Source organism: Phaseolus vulgaris, chromosome 10, assembly GCF_051622355.1.
Source record: "Phaseolus vulgaris cultivar YP4 chromosome 10, ASM5162235v1, whole genome shotgun sequence".
In the NCBI taxonomy this organism is placed as follows: Eukaryota; Viridiplantae; Streptophyta; class Magnoliopsida; order Fabales; family Fabaceae; genus Phaseolus; species Phaseolus vulgaris.
In genome coordinates this window covers 33,627,920-33,646,055 of record NC_143507.1, presented here as the reverse complement: position 1 = coordinate 33,646,055, position 18,136 = coordinate 33,627,920, and the positions used below count along the sequence as shown (strand labels likewise).

The following is an 18,136-nucleotide window of genomic DNA, read 5'->3' as shown; positions in this document are numbered from 1 at the left end:
TTCTTGAAACAACAATGATTCATTGCAGATTGAACTCAGTTAAATAGTAAACAAGTGGAAAAATTAGTGAATTTCAAGAAGATATGGGGTTACATCTTCATTCCATTCCTTCCCCCAGAGTTTGAAGTACTGTTCTCAATGATTTCTACAGTTCATCAAAGAAAAAATTGCTTTCAATGATCACAAAGTCTATGAACTAATATTTGCTTAGATGATGATGATGATGATGTGACTTCTGCCTAAGTTTATTCATCAAATTGTGTCTTCAGATGCCCATCCTTTCTTCTCCAGCTCTTGTCGCAGTGCCTGACACCAACAAATATGTTTTCATAACAAAAATATTTAAGGTAAGGATTTGCATCCATTACAACAAATATTCTTTATCTCTATCATTTGAAAAAATGTCAATTATTTCTGATCAAAGTACAGTTAACTAAATTAACCTTCAGTTAAAATATGTGACTAATTTAGAAGAGAAAATAATTCACTGATATAAGGAAAAAGGAAGTTTTTTCCTGCAAACCAAGAATTTCTTTAAATACAGAGAAAGCACATGATAGGATGATAAAACAAGCCATACCTTTATTCTTTTTCTATTCAGATCAAAATCAAAGTTCCCCAGCCGAGATGCTGATCGATACTCCACAGTAGAACCCTTATTAGGTGGAAACCAGAACTCAACATCATCCACAAACTGTTCAAACAAGACACAAAAAAGGAGAAAGAAATTAGAAAAATGGTTATTTTTCTTCATGATGAGTTTCCTTTGATGTAAGTTACACATACCCCCAAGATTGAGCTTTGATACTCCACACGAATATAGTCTTCTTTCCTTTCAACTATCCTTGGTGTAAATTTGTCTGGTGTTGTTGATTCAATCTGTAAAAATGATCAGGAACTGGTTTTTAACTTCAATGATTGAAAAAGTGCAAACATCCAACTATTACAACCCAGTTACAAATCACAAATTAGAAAAAGGTTAGCATCATAATTAAAGTTTAGATCTAATTTAATCCTACAAAACAGACTCATAATTAAGAAGAGTGTTATCTCCACTCCACTCAGATAGTTTGATTTGACTATATCACTGGTTAAAGAAGGATCTTCAACACTCTTTTAGATTATTATTAGTAAAATCTTATTAAAAACCACCAAATTCTGCAGGTTTCACTCCTAATTGAATGAGTTTCTTCTGTAACTTTATAGTTTTCAATAGATTTTAACCAAGAATAGAAAAGAGAGTGTAATAAAAATAGTGAGTTCCAAAGGGTACTACTAACCCTCCTTTGATAAATTTTATATAGAGTGAGGGAAGGAAAATTTCCAATCCAGTGATATAATTCATGATTTCAGTTCAGATAGATTTTTTACCACGTCTATCAGTTCCTCCATGGCTTCCTCTTTGCTCACAGGATTTTTCCTGCCTTCAGGATTATAGTTCCTGAAAAAGAAGGAAAAAATTAAAACAAAGTGACATCATGATTCATCTATGTCTGCTGATCAAAAAATTATAAATAAAATGATTCATCTATATCCAATAATAAAGTTGGAAATTTGGTGGGACCGTACTCAATATAAAGACCAATCTAGAGAAAAGTTTCTTTTGTCAAATAAAAAAGAAGAAAAAGTAAAGATTGCACAACTTCACCTGCCAATACTTGTGTGACCAATAGTCCTATTCTTTTGTCAAGTCAACATTGTTGAACAGTCAGTAGTCCAACACCAGTTGCACAACTTTCACGTTGTTTAAAACGTGATAAATTGTTCCAACAAGTGCACTTTGTATATTGAAACGTGATTCTCACAAATATTTCACAACATCTTTTGGACTAAATCCAAAAAAATCCATAAATAAACCTTGACTGCTCATCTCCTAAATTAGGCATACCAGATTGTTCTCAACACGCAAATTTCACTTATCAGAAAATCAAGGCTCAAAAGAACAAGATAATGAAAATACTTTATGATGTTTTTATAAGTTGTTTTCAGTTTATCTCAACAAGATTTTCAAGAATAGCTTATGAAAATAGTTTAGAACTTGCTGTATGAGAATAATTTAATCATAGTAACAACTTACACATAATTACTTACATTACGAGCACTTAATCAATAAACACTGAACTAAGGTGTTTAAGTTGTTTATCTAAACACAACTAAAAACTTGCATTTCATTCACATATTCATATAATCCCATAAAACCAATATTAAAATTAAAACGAGGAAAAGAAAGGAGGATTTACCAAGGAGGAGCATAATGCGTGCGATCACTGATATTCTCAGAGGTTGATACACAGTTCTTTGTTGCTGGACACAGAGCTAATGCTGGTGGGTTTTTCTGCACTCCAAGATAATCTGGTTTTTTTCCACTACACAAAACCCAAAACCCAAACCGAGTTCTCTTCTTTAACAACCACTCATTTCCAACAAAAAACAAAACCCAAACTAAAAACCAAAAGGGTCTCACTACCCATTAACAAAATCAAATCTTGAATTAAATTTACATTAAAAAGTTAAACTTTTTTTCTTCCAAAACACAGAGGAGGGGGTACCTGAGGTTGAAGATGGCACCAATGGTCGCTATTTCACTGCTTCTCAATATGAGTTCTCTTCAATATACAAAATAAAATAAAATTGAAAAGTGAATAAATTTCAGAAGATGGTAATGAACAGTCATGAACAATCAGTAGATAGGAGTAAGAAAAGCAAGAGTATGAAGAACCTTCGGTTGATTTGGTCGGTGGGAACATCATGGTGGTGCTTCTGACAGCAGAGAATGCGAGGAAAAGAGGAAGCACTGATTCTACCATTGCTGGGTTTGGTGCAAACCTTGAGATAGCTACAGAAAGAGCTTGAAGGTATCAGTGAAGCCATTGTGGGGAGGTGAAAAAGTTGAAGCTTTGAGAAAATTAAGGAAGTTGGGACTATTTATGATCGGAAATTGAAGAGCGTGACACTTAAAATATTAGAGAATGAGATGTGAATCATGTGATGAATAAAAGAAGGTGGACGGTGCGAATCTTCCTTTCAGCACCATTTTTTTTCCTGATTTAGATATTACGAAAATTTTTTGAAATGTTTAATCAAGAAAAAAAACAGGTTTTTGATTCTTGCATTTTATTTAAACTTTTTTTATGTGTTATCTATCTACAAATTGTTATGATTTGACTATATATAATTTTTTATTTTAGTTTTGAAATTAAAAGTACTAAATCATTATAAATTAAATTTTACGAATAAATATTGGTTTTAAAAAGGATTTAACCTATAATTTTACGTGGACCAAAAAGTGAGAACCATAAAGCTTCTATTACTGAATTTAAAAAAAGTCAAAACTTATATGATAAACCAAGACAAATGTGTCAAAATTTGTATGTTAATAAATAAGGAGATTATTTATTCATTAAAAGATATAATTATCTAATTTTAAAATAACATAAAAAATAGTTTAAAACATGTGTATCCTTTCTATATATAACTGTATATATAAGAAGTTATGTCAGTTATTTTTAAGCTACTAGATTCACATTACTTAAATAAGACTTTACCACTTTACCACTTTGTTGGTTAGTTATATATATGCCATAAAACAATGAATGAGTAGAAAAATTCAAGCTAATTATTGTGAAAGAAAAAAAAATTTAAAATTATTTTTCATCCCATAACAAATATTGTGTAAGAAAATATTTTTTAAATTAAACACTATTTTAATTATTCTTATCTACATTTAATAGACTAAAAATAAGTAATTTAGTTATTAATATTATTTCTCAAGAATGTGCACGTTTTTAGGTTTTTTTTTTTATAAAAGTAGAGTATTTTATGTAGGTTAATTATCAAAACAGATAAAATTTTAAAAAATTATCAAAATGATACTTTATCACGACCTTAATGTAATCAGATTTCAACTAATACTTAAGATGATACGACTTTAATTCACAATACACTAAAATGGTGTCAACTTGACACAATTTATCCATTTCGATAATTTTTTAAAATTTTACCAATTTCAATAATTAACCTACAAAATTATCCTAATTTCGAAAAAACTCATTCTTGAAACCTATTAAGAGAAATACTATGTAGAAACCTACTACACTTTCACACCAATTTACTCTATCATTTGTATAAATTCATGCATCCTTTATATATATATATATATATATATATATATATATATATATATATATATAACTGTATAGATAAGAAGTTATGTGAATTAATTTTAAGCTATTAGATTCATATTTATTTTTTCTAAAATGGTATAATTTGATTTCATATTTTGTAAAATGGAAAAATTATTATTTTTTATTTCAGAATTGAGCAAATCATGCATGTGGGGTATGAAACAATTTTAAAGAAATTGTTGCGAAATACATTTGTGAAGAAATTGTATTTGGTGTATACGATTTTAATTAATAATTATGTTGATATCGTATATGTGAAAATGATTTTTGTAAAATGTTATTAATTGAACTCATACTTGTCATATACAACTTCAGTTATATCAGAATGTACTAAAATCATCCTTACCATGTACAACTTTAGTTCAATGATTTTTTTTTAAAGAAAACTTGTTAATTTTTTTAAATGATGTAATAATTTAAGAAATACTTAGTTATGTTATTTTGATTAAAAATAATGTGTGAAAATGAATAATGGTGGTAAAACCCTAGATTTTAGACGTAAAATAAATTGGAAACCTTAATATTACACAATGCATTCATGCGAACCTCATAATCAATTGAGGCAAAAAATGAATTGTAAGCATCTAATTATTACATGTGCACCATCTTAAATTGTGTGAATTCCTAATGTCACATCCTTTTATTGAACTAAATGCACTAATTTATACTTAAATCAAAGAGGGTGTGATGATATGTAACCTTGACATGCATTGGGTGATTGAGTTGGGTTAAGACACGTGTAATCACATAAACATGCATGTTGCCACACAGATAGCACTTGTCAACTTCATTGGGAACACGTGTTGACCAAATGTGAGCTTGGATGTAATGTAACTTTGACAAGCATTAGGTGATTAGGGTGGTTCAGGATACATGTCATTACATATAAATGCACATTGTTGTGCATGAAAGACTTATAAAAATTATTGGGAATGCCTGGTGACCAGGTGTGAGCTTGGATGTGATGTAATCTTGATATGCATGGGGTGGTTGGAGTGGTCCATGATACATGTTATCACATATGCAAAACTTTGCCACGAACGTAAGACTTGTTATCATCACTAGGAATGCATGTAGACCAAAAGTAACCTTGAATGGGATGTTGAAGGTACAACTGACTCTAGAAAGGGGTTGAATAGAGTCTGAACTCAATCTAGTACTTGCAAAAATTAATAAGGCAAAACAATATACAAAAGATAAAGGATAAAGAGAAAAGTATACACATAATTTATATTGGTTCACCCACAACTTGGGTTACGTCCAATCCCCTTAAGCAACCTGCTTAAGAGCCTTATCAACTTAAGTATTCTTCAAATAACAAGTATTATCCACCTCTCCAGATAAAGAGTGTTATCCACCTCTCTAGGTAAAGAGTATTATCTACCCTTCCAGGTAATAAGTTTTTAACACCTCTCCAGGCAAACAGTTTTAATCTCCCCTGAGACCAAGACCTCTCACAAATGAGAAACACTTTCAACAATGAGCAATCAGTGAAAGCTCTCAGGGTTATCTTCACATAGTGAAGATTTACAATATAAGACTCACTCTCCAAACAATATGTGCTCTAAACAGCATATTAGAAATATTCTCCCAGAAAGACTACACATACTAAGAATATGAATTCTCTATATAGAATCTCGTTGTACTTGTTTGCGCTTGTGTATGTCTTCTTCGCCTTCAAGGTCTTTATATAGTTTTCTGATTGTGACCATTAAAGCTTTAATTCTCCTCTTTGTTCACATAGTCGTTGGACGATGTATATGGAAACTCTTGCTCATATTTGATTCTTTTGCATCTTGGACTTTAAATGTATTTTTATTTGTTTCTCCTTTAGTCACAATGTGAACTTGATTCATTAATACTATAATATTTTGGGTATCCTTCATTCTCGTGCACTTTTCGTCATCATGTTCACGTCAGATGCTGAATATGGCAACTTCTTCTTTGATTATATTTTATGTGTCTTTGAGTGTATAAAACAATTTGAATTGTATTTTTTATGATCTCTGATGTGAACGTTAACCCTTTAAAGCATGTGACTGATTCTTCAATCATATCTCTGTCATGTTGCTTCACTATAAATACCTTAGACGTTTAATATGGAAATATTTGCTTCATTGATATTTGTGTGTCCTTTCAATTTGTAATTTTCTTCTATTTTTTTAACTTTGGTGTGGATTTGAACGTTGGATGTAATATTAGATTTGCTTTGAATATCGTTCTCCACTTGAGCTTTACTGCCTTTGATGTTGATTATGGAAAGTTTTGACTTGCGTCTTTAATTCTCTTTCTCTTCGTTATTTGCAAAAGCTTTGAATATCTTTAATTTCTTCCCATGAATATCGCTTTGTAATAACTCCATTATACTCGTTACACGCTCAATAAGAAAACTTGTTCACGCTCTCGTTTGTGTCTTTATGATTCCTAAAATCACATTTAAAAACCTTTGTGATTACCAATTATATTAATATTTTCAATATGTCAGAGCAAATATATCATTGAACAATGATCTCTTAATCACAATTTCTCTTGAATATATTTCAGGAAATATATTTCAATATCGCTTTTAATAATTAAGACATGGGTATTCTATTTTTTGAAATCCTTTTCTAATAGAAATTTCAATTACAATTAAGCACAACTATATTTGAAATCGATGCATAAAATATCTTTTATTAATCATTCAAAACATATTAATTTTGTTCACTATATTTCAAAGAATGTTTTTAGATATTGAATAATTTAGTCGCATGATATATTCGTTGAAGTTTATTTGAAAATATTTTTAAATCTTAATTAAAACACTGCGTTTTGATCAAAGATAATTTGTATAATTTAGCTTAATCAAAATGAGTTTAGAAAACATTTGATAAACACTTAAGCACATATAAAGTGAAAGGATTAAGTTTGAAAACTTTCCTGACAATTAATTGTCCAACGTGTGGTCATCGTTTGATACATTCATTTGATCATCGTCTAGTCCGTGTAACCCTCATGCTTCATATGTTCTTCTTCAAAGTATCATCCAACGTGTGTCTTGAGAGCATTGTCTACCACTCATTTTGTTGATCTTACTAACCATGAATAATTCATTTCATGCTCTTTGTTTGAAGAAGACACCGTCTATCACTTATTTGCTTTATCATTGTCTTGTACTCTCAACCTAAGCTTATTTTCTCATAAGCACACTTAGCACATTATTCGTTTGAAAAATTCCTCTGATATTTAAAAGCATGTTCCATCTAACACATCTTTGAAGTTTTGTTAGTTTTCACTATAACTCATCATAATGGATTTTCGTTATCATCAAAACATGCTTGGAAGTTTTTCATTATACGGTCGCCTAAGACTGAATCGTCTTAACAAATGTAACCTTGGCATGTGATATGTGCCATAATTGAATAATATTTCATACAAAAAGATAGACACTTATGGACTTTAATTAATAAAATAGTTATAATTCCACCTCTAATATAGGAATTTGAACCTTTTTACATATTTTTGGATTATAAGATGAATATGAATTATTTATTCCCAAATTTGTGTTAATTTCAGGAATCTAGGGGTAAATGGAGATCAAAAGGTTAAAGGAGAATGAACAAGTTAAAGTCAAGATGAAACATACAAATGTGGAACATTGAAAACTCGCCCAAACCTGCTCTAGTAAGATCACTCTAGAGGAACTCGTCCAAGGCTCGTTTAAGCGAGTTCACTGCAGTGAACTTGGGCTTTTTCTCATGAAACTCGCTTAAGCAAGCAATATTTCGCTTAAGCGAGATATCACTTATCCCAAGCCCAATTAGGTTAAAGATGCCTTTCGATAACGCATGTAGGCAGTTGCCGAATTGGTGAATATCAGTAAAGAGAAAAGGAAAGAAGGAATGAGAGAATGGCTTTGAGAGAGATTAGGGTTTCAGAGAGAATGGGAAATCGAAATGAGAGAGAGAGAGAAAAAAAGTGAGTTTTAAGAATTGGTACATGACAAGCTCTGGTAGGTCCAGGTGTCATGTGGTAATTGGTGAAGCTTTGGTCAATTTCCACTTTGGGTAAATTTCTTTTTCAAATTTTTTTCCAAAAAATTAAGGTTGTGACACGTGTCAAAATAGGTATGTTTCTGCTCCCTCAATTCTGATTACTTTACAGTTCATTATAAATAAATGCAGTTCAAATAGAAACCTTTTTTGTGATAGTGTCCACATTCAACTTTCCACTTGCGAACCCAATTTAAACACAGTTCGGGTAGGGCAAAGACAGATACTTTTTTGTACATCAGTGCATTATAAAATACGCCTAAACAATCACTCAATATTGAATTTGTACCGTTGGGGAAAGCCCAAGCCAGACCTTTTACTCTACCACCAAAACTTCATCCAAAAAATCAGGTTACATTATACAGATGTGAAAACATTGATCAATGTACACTGCTCTCATAAAGCATAAACAATGTTATAAATACAACCAAAATGCAATAAGTTTTTTTTTTTTGTATTTGCAGTTCCGGCAACGGGTTCACTTGATGGGCAACATCATTTTGTCTTATATTATGTGTTTATATAAGCTCTTATTGTACATTCACTTTCCATTACTCAAAAAATTTAGAGCACCATTCGGGATCTGAACTTTGAATTGAAAGACTGGGTTAACTTCTGTAAATACATCTTGCCTAGAACACCCTATAATATAGATTTGTGGATGCAATTATGAACTTGATACAGCTATAAAACAATTTTTTTATATTAAAATAATCAGAAGATAATTAAATAATTTATACATTAAAGTATTCTAATGTACATTACATTAGAATATACATTACATTAATTTTGAAATCAATAAAATTTATAAACTATTTAATAAATAATTAATAAATAGAAATACTATATTACTTAATATCCTACTTAATATAACGTTTCTATATATATTATGTAACGTAATAATTTATACGTTAAAGTATTTAAAAAATATACACTATATTAATTTTAATTTGTAACAGTTAAGTCCTAAAAATACTTTTAAATTATTATGTATATTATATTAATTTTAATTTATAACAGTAAGTCCTTAAAATGCTTTTAAATTAATTTGCACTTGACTTGTCCATGCAGAAGAATAATTATTACATTATTTTATTGTAAACTTTAAATTATAATTCCATATTTCATATTATTATAATTATATTTTCTCTTCATGTATTTTAAAAATATACATTATATTAGTTTACTATATTAATTTACAATATACATTATATCTACATGAAACGAAACTTGTAAAATAAAATAAATTAAAATCAATTTGTCATGTTAAAATAACAAAAATTGTAATATTAAAATAACAATAATACCGTCCTTGGCAAAAATGTATTTGCCAAATTAAAATCAAACACACATCTAACCAAACAAAACAGAACTTGAAATATTAAAAGAAACAAAACATTGTCCTTGGTAAAAATATATTTACCAAATTACATTTAGAAAAAAAAATATTATGGACTTCTTACAACACTAACAACACCTTAATATCAGTTGGAGTTTCCCCACTCTTAGCCTCAAAGATCAACTTGTCATCTTCATGAAGTAAATGCATCTCACAAAACACTCTCCATCCACACCCAAATTTAACTGAAGGCTTGAGAGGTGTCCTTATGAGAATTTTGCACTTTACCTCAGTCTTATGTCCATGAAGGACAATATACTTTAACCTCCTTTGTCGAATGTAATTCGCAAAAGCAACAAGAAGATCCTGCAAAGAAACACGTGCATATAAATCATTAATAAAGTAATATAAAGTTAAAGAAAAAAATATGCAATAAAAAAATTACCAAGTGACTTGAATTGCATTGATAATGGGTTAATATAAGAGTGAAATGAACATAGGGACCATTAAAGAGTGGGGCACGATTCTAGATCCGATCATAAAATTTGTTTACACATATAGATGTTGATCTACCTTTAAACAAAGTAATCTTAAAAGAATTATTTCCTACGTAATCAAAATAAACAACGTGATCACCGGGAAGCCCATAATGTTCCCGAATTTTAGACCAAACTCCATGATGGAAAAACGCACGCGGAACCAACCTCCATGACCCAAGATACCAATCTCCCACTTGAAGTCACGAAACAATGTTCACCTACACTTCAACTATGTACATGTACTTCTGTAATCTGTCGAAGGAACTTAATGTTACACCTTTAGTTGCCACCAGCCTTCTTAATCATTTTGAAGACTTCGTTAAAAACTCCCCTGAGTTTCAACAGTCAGTCACTGGCCCGTTCTCTGTTCCTACCGGCTCCCACTTACAAGAACTACCGGATCCTGGAACAACTTGAGAACAAACACTCTCCATATTCAACAAGAAATTTTCTGGAGAAGTTTCAACCGCTGGAATACTGGTTCTCCTAACCCACTGTCGTCTAGGAACCTAAGCTGAAGCACAACCCGTGCTCCCACTGCCACAAGTACCTCAGACTGGTCTACCCTGAACCTTTCCATGCTCGTTCATCCTGAATCTGACCTGTGGCTCTAGGTTTCTTTCTTGTAAAGACAATCCTCTTCTGCCCACGAGATTATGTGAACCGGACTTTGTTTATCTTCTGAACTGGGATGGTCACTCCCTCGGTAATCCGACCATATACAACGAACCTCTCTTTCTTCCACGGGTCATGACAAGATTTCCCTTGACGACCTTCCACTGCTAATTTCCGAACTTCACTTCATGTCCCTGTTCGTCCAACTGCCTAACAAAAATCAAATTTTTCGTCAAACTTGGAACAACTCTGACATCCGATCAGCAGAAATAAACGACACAAGATTTAACGTGGTTCGGTCGCCAACTGCAACCTACATCCACACGGGCAACTATTAGGTTTTCATTTTATCATGTTGCACACCAATTACAAGTACAATGATCTCTTTAAATAGAGATTATAAAAGGGACACAATGATTAAGCCTACTCACTAAACATGGTGTCTAGTCAGCCCAATCCAATTGGTCCTGGCTTCATACCCAACAATCTCCCACTTGAAGCCACGAAACAATGTTCACATGCGCTTCAACTGTGTACAATGATTAAGTCCACTCACTAAACATGGTGTCTAGTCAGCCCAACCTAATTGGTATTGACTTCATACCCAACACTCCAATCAACTTAGGCATATATAGATCCATATTATACTTCACAATGAATCTATTGTTCTCGTCATCAACCAAAAACCAATTTGGTCCTAGTTCATTGCCAAACTGAATGGCAAAAGCCCAATCAACTAAACTATGATCCTTTACCAAAGAAAATACATGTTACATTTCGTTAATCGTAATCTAAAATATAAAATAACCAAATAATAATAAAACATAGCATACCTCGTTTAAGATGTTCATTGTGTGGAATTTTTCTCTTAGAATCCATTGTGAAGATATCATCCAAATTCGGGAAATTTTCTATTTCTGGTACTATAACCGAGACAATAGAATCATAAATCTATATCTATCTATATCATTATCAAAACCCTAACCACAAATGAAAAAACCAATAACAAAAACCACAGAACAAAAATCAGTGAACAGAAAACAGATGAAAGGAAAACACTACAGAAAAACCACAAATAAAAAACCAATAAAAAATGAGAAATAATATTAACATGCACATAACCAAATTTATGATAAGTGCACACAAATATAAGAAAATAGATTAAATGAAAAAAATAAAAACTTAAACTGTGAACAGAGAACATATGAACTGCAGCAGAAAAACCACAAATAAAAAAACAATAAAAAATGAGAAATAATATTAACAAGTACATAACCAAAAATATATATGATAAGAAGTGCACCCAAATATCAGAAAATAGATTAAATGAAAAAAAAACTTGAAACTGTGAACAAAAAACAGATGAAGGAAAAACACTGCAGAAAAACCACAAATAAAAAAACCAATAAAAAATTAGAAATAATATTAACATGCACAGAACCAAAAATATGATGAAAAGTGCACACAAATATCAAAAAATAGATTAAATGAAAAAAATAAAAACTTGAAACTGTGAACATAAAACAGATGAAGGGAAAACACTGTAGAAAAACCACAAATAAAAAACCAATAAAAAATAAAAAATAATATTAACATGCACATAACCAAAAATATCATAAGAAGTGCACACAAATGTCAGAAAATAGATTAAATGAAAAAATAAAAACTTGAAACTATGAATAGAAAACAAATGAAGGGAAAACACTATAGAAAAACCACAAATAAAAAATGAAAAATAATATTAACATGCACAAAACCAAAAATATGATAAGAAGTCCACACAAATATCATAAAATAGATTAAATGAAAAAAATAAAAACTTGAAACTGTGATAAAAAAACAGATTAAGGGAAAACACTGCATACAAAATATAGTTAAAAAATAAAAAAAGGAGAAAAAAAAGAACCTATTCGGTTGCATGACCTTGCTTGAGAAATGGGGCAGGATGAGTGGTGGTCGTTTGCCATTGTAGATGAACGCACCAAAAAAAGAACAAAATAAGAGAATGGTTACAATGGAAAAGAAAGAACAAAGCAAGAGAAGAGAATGGGTAAATATCAGAAAGCAAAAGTAGTGTTTCACATTCTATCCAACACTACCCATTATATTCTGATTGTAATTTTAATTCTAAAAAAGTAATTAGAATTAGAAATATTAATATATTAATAATTAATAATAATGATATTGGAATTAATGATAATAGTGGAAACACAGTCAATGGTGTGAATTAGAAAGCATCATTACCCTTAATTTTGGAATTTTAACTTTTGGAAATCTAAAACAATAAATATCTAAATAATAATAATAATAACAATAAAAATAATAGTAATAATAAAAATAAAAATAATAATTATAATAATAAAATCCCAAACACATTTATCTTTTCAAATCTTTTCAAACTTGGATCAAAAGTGCAATAGTGGAAGCACAGTTTAAACAACAAATGATCACATTGCAACACTGAACAAAATGAGATGAACAAAATGAAAACGAAAACGAAAATGAGATTCACAGAGCACAGAAGAAAACATAAATATCAAATGCAGTGCTGCGAAAAATTAAATGCAGAAGAAAACGAAAGCTACCAAAGCTTGCAAACAAAGAACCAAAAACCAAAAACCCTTATTTTTGCAGAAGAGGAAAACATTGGGCCAGTTCATAAATTTTGTCATCGTATAGGGTTTGCAAAAATTAAATGAAGAAGAAAACGAAAGCTAAGCATTTCCAAAGTCAGAACAAAACAAAAACATAGATGAAAACTAAAAAATCAAATACAGCGCTACGAAACCCAGCACCAATCAAAGAAGAAAACGAAAAAGCCAAAAAAAATTGAAGAAAACATAAGGGGACATCAAGCTTGCAAACAGAGAACCCAAAAATCATAAACCCTAATTTTTGCAAACCCTAATCTATATATATAATTGATAAAGTGAGCCAAAAATTAGGGTTTGAAATAAAAAGCGTATTCAGAAAGCATTACCCGAAGGCTGCTCTATTTTGCAACATTTGCACAGCCATCACGGAAAAGGGAAATACGTTGGTGCAGATTAAAGATGCCTTTCGATAACACATGTAGCAGTTACCGAATTAGTGAATATCAGTAAAGAGAAAAGGAGAGAAGGAATGAGAGAATGGCTTTGAGAGAGATTAGGGTTTTAGAGAGAAGGGGAAATCAGAATGAGAGAGAGAGAAAAAAAAGTGAGTTTTAAGAATTGGTACGTGGCAAGCTCTGGTTGGTCCAGGTGTCATATGGTAATTGGTGAAGCTTTGGTCAATTTTCCTCTTTGGGTAAATTTCTTTTTCAATTTTTTTTTCCAAAAAATTGAGGTTGTGACACTTGTCAAAATAGGCATGTTTGTGCTCCCTCAATTGTTATATATATAGATTTTCAAGGGTTTCTAATATCAAGTCTCCACCTAGAAGCTGATAACATAAATTAAACATGAGAAGAGCATCATTTTGTATAAGAATCAGGGAACTAATACCTGAATAGCTAGTATATTATGAATTTGTGAACATGCAGAATCTCTTGGATGATAACTAATCAATAATCACTATGTGCACAACCTTTGAAATAATATACATTTAGTTTTGTAAAAATTACAATTACAGTTAATGAAAAGTAAATTCTATATAAAAAAAACTAACAATGAAAAGGAAGAGAGATTACTAATGAAAAGGAAGGGAGAAAAAAGGAACACGAAGCAAAGCTCCCAAAGACACGTTGAAAGCTCACTCTAATGCTCTATATATGTTCTCCTCACGCCTAAGCTTTTTCTTCAACCTATCAACCCAAAAATAAGTTGGAGAATCCATCTTTGTTAGCAATTAGAATGAAATCCGAACAAAACCTAACTATTCATATAACCCGAATAACAAAATTAAAACAACCATGTCCTCACAACAATTACCACATCGAGGCGAGGGGTTTTGGGGGCTCCGACGAACCAACACTGTGGCTAACCAAATTCACCGGCGACAACTTCACAAGACTCTTGTCGAAAACCCTCACATTCTTGTCATGTTCCTTCACACTCTTCTTGGCATGCAACACCACCACTCTCTTATTCCCGAGATCGATGCATCAACACTTTCCTTAAGCCGAAGCTGAACCTGAAGGCTTGGAGCAACGAAGATGAGCAAGAGTCTCCGACCTTAGGTACTTGTTTCTGGAGCTTCGTGAACGCCTAATCCCTTGAACCTTCTGATCTTCTCCTTTGGTGACACCTTCTCCATTCTCTTGCTCTCCAGACTCAACTGAACCTGAAAAATAAAGGAAAGAAAATTGAAAAACAAAGCTTAAGAAGAAGAAGAAGAAGAAGAAGAAGAAGAAGAAGAAGAAGAAGAAGAGTAGTAGTAGAAAAAGAATCGTTGTTACATGATGATGAAAATAGAAGACGAAACAGAAAGGAAAAGAAGAGAATAAGATCGCTGCATTTTCAAATAACGAAAAATAGTGTTCGAGAAGGAGAAGCCAACAAAGTAAAAGGAACAAAATTAAAATATTTGACTTCGGTTCAATAAAAAATCGTTCAGGTTTATTAGAGGTTTAGAAAACATCTACTATGTGTGTTACTAGAGGTTTAAAAAACCTCTATTAACTTTGTTACAAGAGGTTATATTAACCTTCATTAATAAATTCCTCTTAAAATTAGAATTTTTTTTTAGTGATTGAAGTCTTGAGTGAAGACCTGTTGCCTTATGTGTCTAGGTAGCTTAAGTTTTGTTTTGGTTATCTTGATTTATCTTTCACCTTTAGGAATGATGAAGAGTCCAAGAACAAAATGGTTTTCAACTGGTTAAACTGTTTTTTAATTGGTTAAAAATATTTTCAACTGATTTTAATTTTGTTTTCTGGAAAGTTACAATTTTTCAATTTGTTATCTTTCTAATGAATTGATTGAAAATATTTTTACATTTTTATATTTTTATATTTTTTCATAATGTGTTTTATCTACTGAAAACCATATTTTAATATGTAAGATGATAAGTGTTTTTCAGTTTAAATACATTCTATTTGAGAAAAAACAGTTTTCACACAAACTACTGGTTTTGAGTAAAATCAAAATATTGTTTTGTTTTTAACCAGTTGATTTTACAGACAATACATTCTTCTGTTTTAAAACTGTTTCTGTTTTAACTCTTTTAAAAGGGTGAATTTGTTTTCTGAAAAAAGGTTCCGAATATTGCTTACACAAAATACACTTTTACAATTTTTGAGAATCCAAGAGTGAGTTGTGTTTTTGGAAAAATTAGTCATTGTTGATCGTTGAGAGTTCTTGGTGCCTATTTTTCATCATCTAGCTAGAGGTCAAAGGTTCTTCAAAGTGTTGTTGTGAATTGGGAGATCCTATTATATTTCTTGGTTCATAGTCAATGTGAATTCGTTCCTTTTCATTACTGTTTTGTAATTCTGTGTTTGTAAGTGCCAAGATAGGGTTTCTTGGTGAAAATCACAACTGTTACAGGGTGTTGCAGTGAGTGGTTGGTTCATGTAGTATTGAAGAACTTTTTTTTGTTCTTTTTGTAAAAGAATTTTGTTGTTTAGTGAATTCCAATTTGGTGTGAGGTGGGACTTGATGTAACTTTGTTGTGAGTGAACTAGTATAAAATCTTTGTGTACTTTAAGCTTTCTTTATCATTGCACTTCACTTTTCTGCATAATTATCCGTATTGGTTTAATCAATCAATTGTTTTTAAAATCAATAAGTTGTTTTTGTTGTTTTCATATTTGTTCGTTTTTCTGAATTAAACAAAAATTGTTGTGCTAAGTAATTTTGTTTGGAACACTGTGTATTGATTCTGTTTGTATACACTTGAACTCATTACTGGGTTTACAAGGTATTTGAATCAAAAGTTTCTTTAAAACTTTGTTTGAATATGTTGAATTCTGCATTGTTTCTTGAAAGCTGCAATATCTCTTTTTTTGTTATTGTTATTTTTAAATTTAATCTGTTGAAATTAATTCTGAAATTTATTTCTTAAAACATATTTAAATTTTTCTTAAGTGTGATTTTGATTTACAAATTTGTGTTTTAAGAATTGTGTGCTAAGAAATTTAATCAATTATTTTTTATAAAAACAAATTCATTTTTCTTAATCAGTGTTATTTTAAAAATATTAATATGTTGTTTTGAGAAACAATCAGTTAAAATTTTGTCAAAATTGTTGTAAACCATTTATTGCGAAAATCTAACTAAGTACAATTCACCCCCTCCTGAACTTAACCTCCATTAATTCATCAAGGGTGACTCAAGACACGTGTCATATGCTATGGACACTAACATGCATGCAATACTTCTTAACCTCATTGGAACGTGTGTTGACCTGATATAAGTTTGGATGGGATCTAAACCTGACATGCATTATATGGTTGGGGTGCTCGGGAGATCTGTCATCACATACACAATGTATTTTTATCACGCATGCAAGACTTCTCAATGTCATTAAGAACGTGTGTTGACTAGAAGTGACCTTGGATAGGATGTCCACACTATAATCTGAACCATTTACCAATTTAACTCCATAAAGCCAAAACAATTTATCGCTAAAAAATATAATCAAATGTTATTATATCCAACGCATCAACATTCTTCTTCATTCATCTTCAAATGGAGCACTTCTGCATCATAAAGATTTAGAGTTATTTCAATTCATGTCCTTGTCATTTTGTTTGCAAATGGCCAAATTATACAATGTGACAAAGGTGTTTAGTTTTAATGTGCAACTCCTAAACTATTTCGGATCCTATACAACTACATCTTCAATCTCCTCAAGGACAAACACCACTTTGGACCTTTTAAACACCACAATATTAAGGAATTTGTATTATCGACAACCTAAAAGCAGGGTCTAATTACATATGATGCTATTTAGATATCAACAGATGTTCATGTATATCAAATGATAAGTTGTAAGTCTCAATTCCCTTTTGATACAATCATTGAATTGTATTCTAAGTTTACAAGATCTATAGAACAAATTATGACACTTTAAAACACACCTACTCCAACATTTTCCATAAAGCCCAACCCCAAGCTCATTACTTCCACCCAAGCAATACTTTACTTCGAAGAACTTATCCAAAAGACCACCATAATGAAAATTCCAAAATAGTGTGTAGGGACTCCTTCTTCAGCTTCTTACTATCTGATACATTAGTCTACGTGACTTAGATCATCAATGAATCTAGAGGATCTCTATTAAAACATAGGATTTTCATACTTAATGATACATTATACCAAATGTATGGAATCAATTTTCATAAAGCTTTCATCATTCACAATCCATATTATTTAGAAATTGCATAATTCAATTGATCATACAATATCACTAATATATATATATATATATATATATATATATATATTTATATACAAAACATATATATATATATATATATATACACAATCACACAACATTTAAACA

The 18,136-nt window shown here is 30.8% G+C and overlaps 1 protein-coding gene across 1 annotated transcript; it reads right to left on the bottom strand.

The window, feature by feature from the left end:
• LOC137819089 (DUF1499 family protein) lies at nt 1-3,102 on the bottom strand. Its single transcript, XM_068622829.2, has 7 exons — nt 2,720-3,102; nt 2,550-2,606; nt 2,241-2,366; nt 1,372-1,441; nt 787-879; nt 581-694; nt 1-306 (listed from the first exon to the last, which is right to left on the bottom strand). Exons 1-7 carry the CDS (start codon nt 2,869-2,871, stop codon nt 253-255), a joined length of 666 nt encoding a protein of 221 aa, XP_068478930.1. The 5' UTR covers nt 2,872-3,102; the 3' UTR covers nt 1-252.
• Between the last annotated feature and the right edge of the window lie 15,034 nt (nt 3,103-18,136).

Coding starts and splice junctions, on each gene's coding strand:
- LOC137819089 (XM_068622829.2), bottom strand. CDS start 2,871: ATGGCTTCACTGATACCTTCAAGCTCTTTCTGTAGCTATCTCAAGGTT. Junction 1,442..2,240: donor ACGCATTATGCTCCTCCTTG/GTAAATCCTCCT, acceptor CTTCTTTTTCAG/GAACTATAATCCTGAAGGCA. Junction 695..786: donor ATCAAAGCTCAATCTTGGGG/GTATGTGTAACT, acceptor TTGTTTGAACAG/TTTGTGGATGATGTTGAGTT.